At 36.0% G+C, this 4,568-nt stretch overlaps 1 protein-coding gene across 1 annotated transcript; it reads left to right on the top strand.

Moving 5' to 3' along the window:
* The first annotated feature begins 2,127 nt into the window (after window positions 1-2,127).
* LOC142522508 (heavy metal-associated isoprenylated plant protein 24-like) lies at window positions 2,128-2,816 on the top strand. Its single transcript, XM_075625944.1, has 2 exons — window positions 2,128-2,365; window positions 2,449-2,816. Exons 1-2 carry the CDS (start codon window positions 2,212-2,214, stop codon window positions 2,742-2,744), a joined length of 450 nt encoding a protein of 149 aa, XP_075482059.1. The 5' UTR covers window positions 2,128-2,211; the 3' UTR covers window positions 2,745-2,816.
* Window positions 2,817-4,568: the final 1,752 nt, after the last annotated feature.

The raw sequence follows: 4,568 nt of genomic DNA, 5'->3' as shown, positions 1-4,568 counted from the left end.
TAAAAAAGTCTATACACGTATGATATTCTATGTTCCATTTTTGAACAATTTCGTTTGAGCATGATTTATTCGTTTATGTCTTGTCTAAGCTTTATATGTTCCAAACATTGATATAATTCAATAAAAATTTGGAAAGCTATTATAAGATATGACCGCTATATGGTAGGATTATAACTGTTATATGACCTCTATATGATGAGATTATAATCATTGTATGGCCTCGTCACTTGAGTATTAACATATAGGGGACATATATTAGTAAAATCGTGGAAATTAGATGAAATTTCAATGCTTCATGTTCAGGATATGATTATGATACGTTATGTCTTCCGTTAAGAAATGTTACGTTTAGAAAAAATATATGTATTTTTTATATATATCCGAACAATCCCCACTTGCTGAGTGTTTTCCAATTAAGTCACCCTTACCTCTCTCCCTATACAATACCAACAAACAAGTTGATGGACAAATCATGAGACGTCTGGAGCTGGTGAAGAAGCCACTTTCCAAGAAAGATTATTTTCATATTTCAATTGTCATTTTACGTTTTAAGTTTTATTCTTCTGCACTATTTGATTTCTTTCATGTTGTAAAGACAATGACGGATTATTTTATAAACTGGTTTGGTTATATATTGTATTGCGAGCATGTTATTTTAAAATTATGTGATTGTTAAAAAACGAATGTGTCTGTACACCTAGTCTCAGGACATGACATTTAAATGATATTAGAGCCAGCATGATCATAATCTGACTGAGATCCTAATATACAAAACGTGATAAGATGTCAAATTTTGCCAAAGGACCAGTGCATTCATATCCTTGACAGACCTAAAATCTAATTTATAGGCGTAATCAGAGTCTCATCAGATTTGACATCCTTTATTTTTGGTAACAAGCTTACTTTTTGGTCTATTTATTCTCATCAATGATGCATTTAAGGGATAGAATCGTGACTAAAAACTTTTCTTCCTCACATATAAGTAACCATCCCATTTTGCACAAAGAAGATCACACCGATTTAAGCATAAATTCTCTAAAATCTCGAGCATGTTGCAACCATTTTCGAACATAATTTTGACAAAGTTTGAGCAAGAAATGGCGACCCAATCTAAGACCATGAGTAACCTCGAACTCGAGATTTAGCAACTTAGAGGGACCTTCACTAGTTTTTTTTAGAAGTTACTATTCTAATAAAAAAATTTACCTGCTTATGTGTTGTTTGATTGTGGTGACACACATTTTTGCTCGTCGGTACGATCTTCCAGCGTTACGTGGAGCTGCATATCTTCGCGCAAATCATGTTTTAATTTTTTTTTTCCCCGAAAATTTACTATATAATTTTAATTTTTGCGTAGTAGTTTTTTTTATGCATTTTATGGTTACAAACCGTCGCTTTTTAAACGGCGGTTTTTTTAAAAAAATCGTCGTTTAATATAGCGACGGCTTTTTCAATTCCGTCGCTTAATATAGCGACGGTATTCTTCAAAAACACCGTCGCTTAATGTAGCGACGGTGCTCATATAAACCGTCGCTTATATTAGCGACGGTGTTTATATAAACCGTCGCTATGTTCTTCAAAAAAACCGTCGCTACATGCGACGGGAGTTGAAAAACCGTCGCTTCTAGAATGCGACGCAACCTCCCGTTACGGATCGCCAAACCGTCGCCTGACCCTATTGGCGACGGTTTTTGCGACCTAACTCCGTTTTTTTTTTGTAGTGTGTGATGGTGCAATAATTGTTTTTCTATACGGTTTAAAATATTTGAGTTACATCACTAACACTAACTATAACTTTTGGTAAAACGACAAATGTGAAGTCTTACTCAAGTTGAGATAATTATCACATGAAATTTGAAATCTTCTCCATGTAGTATGTAAATTTATTGAATGATGATTGTTTTTAAAATTCTATATTATATAAAATATTACAAGTAAAAATAAATTTCCGTCCTTGTAAACAGATTCTCTTCCATCCTTTTCCCATGTGTGGGTATACCAGATTCTCTTCCATCCTTTACCCATGTGTGGGTATACCGTATACCAGATTCTCTTCCATTATCCTGATCGGTTATATTATATTATATATATATATATATATATATATATATATAAGTGTGTGCCATGCCGGCCATAGAATATATTTGTGCAAGCCATAATAGTTAGATATATTTTCTAAATAAGTTTTTCAAGAAATTTGAGAGAGAGAAGATGGGAATTTCTGGGACGATAGATTTCTTGTCAGAGTTAATCAGCGGCGTAAGAAAGAAGAAGAAGAAACAGCTGAACACAGTGGCTCTCAAAGTCAGGATGGACTGCGAAGGCTGTGCTCTCAAAATGAAAAATACACTTTCTGCTGTCAAAGGTAATTAACTAACGAAAAAGCTAGATTGATTCCGATCCCAGTGAATTGAATACAATAATTTAATTTGTTATATATGCATGCAGGAACCAAATCAGTGGAGGTGAATCTGAAAGAGCAGAAAGCAACAGTGCATGGATTTGTGGACTTAAAGAAAGTGTTAAAAGCAGCGCAAGAAACCAGGAAGAAAGTGGAGCCATGGCCATATGTTCCATATGGTCTCATTTCTCATCCATATGCAGGTGGTGTCTATGACAAGAAGGCGCCTCCAAACTTTGTTCGATACACAGACGAACCAGGAGTGGCAACACTTAATCCTGTTGAAGAGAAGTATTCTCTTATATTTAGCGACGAAAACGTACATGCCTGTTCTGTTATGTAGACTACTGGCATTAATCAGGACTTGTAGAACACATGATTTCGTCTATATATATATAAGGTGAATTAGATGATACTGGCCGGGCTATCTGACGGACGATTAATCTACATACAAGCAAATAATTTGCCAAATTAAATGCAAGAGCTTTAAACGAATATCAATCAATAACATGAATATCAATCAATAACTTGAAAGTAAACTAAAATATAATATACACAAACAAAATATTTGATTCCCTCGTCCAAAGTTGTTAAACCTGACAAAAGTCGTTCAAAAATTATCCAAGACTTCTATTTATATTTTCATATAAATTAAAGAGCCTTTGAAGCCTTAATTTCGTGTCAAAAAATCTCCAGATATCGAGCACAAGGATAACACCAATCTAGCACGATACCGCTCCACTTGGATATTGCCATCACGCTTGATATTATATACCCATATGTTACCAATGACTTTTCTCTCTCGTAGTAGTGTAACAAGATCTCAAGTTTTATTCTTGTCTAATATCTCCAATTCTTCCTGCATTGTTGTCATCCACAAAGATACAGCCAAGCTTTGAGTAGCCTCATATTAGAATTGGGCTTTTGTAATACATGCTTTTGTAAACACGTTTCTGTTTCCCTCCTATTTTACTTGCTTAACTTTGCTTAGTATAAAATACCAGTTAGGAGCTTAAGCTTTGTAATTTTTCCCGCATTACGGTTATGAAAAATTCGTTTCATTCAAATTCATTACAAATCTGAAATGGTATCAGAGCAATAATCCGCACCAAATTCTTCCATGGCCAAAGGTGGTCAAGCTTCGAATAATCAAGCTGCTGCTTGAGTGTCGGTGGAAGATTCAAGCAGCCCGTTCTATTTGGACAATGGTGATCATCCAGGATTGAATCTGGTGTCCCATGCTCTCACAGGTACGAATTATAATACCTGGAATCGTGCTATGTCAATGGCTTTGATAGACAAAAATAAACTTGGATTTGTCGATGGTAGCTTCTCGCGACCTCCTACTGATGATCTTATGTACGGATCTTGGTTGAGATGCAATAGTATGGTAATATCATGGATTTTGAACTCTGTTAATCGCGAAATTGCTGATAGTCTGCTGTATTTCCCGACGACGCATGAGATCTGGATCGATCTGCGAGATCGCTTTCAACAGAGTAATGCTCCTCGCATCTTTCAAATAAAGAAATTGCTAAATGGATTGCAGCAAGGCTCTATGGATGTTAGTACATACTACACGCGCATGAGAACACTTTGGGATGAGCTGAAAGAATTTCAACCAGTTTCAGTGTGTAAGTGTGGCTCTATAAAGGATTGGATCAACTACCACAACCAGGAGTGCAGTATGCAATTCCTAATGGGGTTGAATGAGTCTTATGCTCAAAATCGAGCTCAAATTCTTATGATGGATCCATTGCCTATCATCTCGAAAATTTTCTCATTAGTCATGCAAGAGGAGAGACAACGCTCCATTCACACTGATGTGTTCAGTTCACCCATGAATAAATCCTCCACGCCTTTTCATTCACCTCACATTGCTTCTGTCAAAGGCACTTTCGGTGGTAAGAACGGACGAGGTAACAAAATTGATAATAGGCCTATGTGTTCTCACTGTAATATTCCAGGTCACACTGTGGATAAATGCTATAAGATACATGGATATCCGTCGGAACATCCGAGGCACAAAACTAAACAGATTGACACTAAGATGCATGTTAATCAAGTTCGAGTTGCAACATGTCTTCCTGAGAAGGTTGTGAACCATGCTGGAGATGCATTGAGTCCAGAACATTGTAAACAGCTCATTGCATTCTTAAGTTCTCAA

The sequence above is a fragment of the Primulina tabacum genome, chromosome 13, assembly GCF_025594145.1.
Source record: "Primulina tabacum isolate GXHZ01 chromosome 13, ASM2559414v2, whole genome shotgun sequence".
Classification (NCBI taxonomy): domain Eukaryota; kingdom Viridiplantae; phylum Streptophyta; class Magnoliopsida; order Lamiales; family Gesneriaceae; genus Primulina; species Primulina tabacum.
The sequence above is the reverse complement of the archived record's forward strand: the minus strand, read 5'-3'. Positions and strand labels throughout refer to the sequence as shown.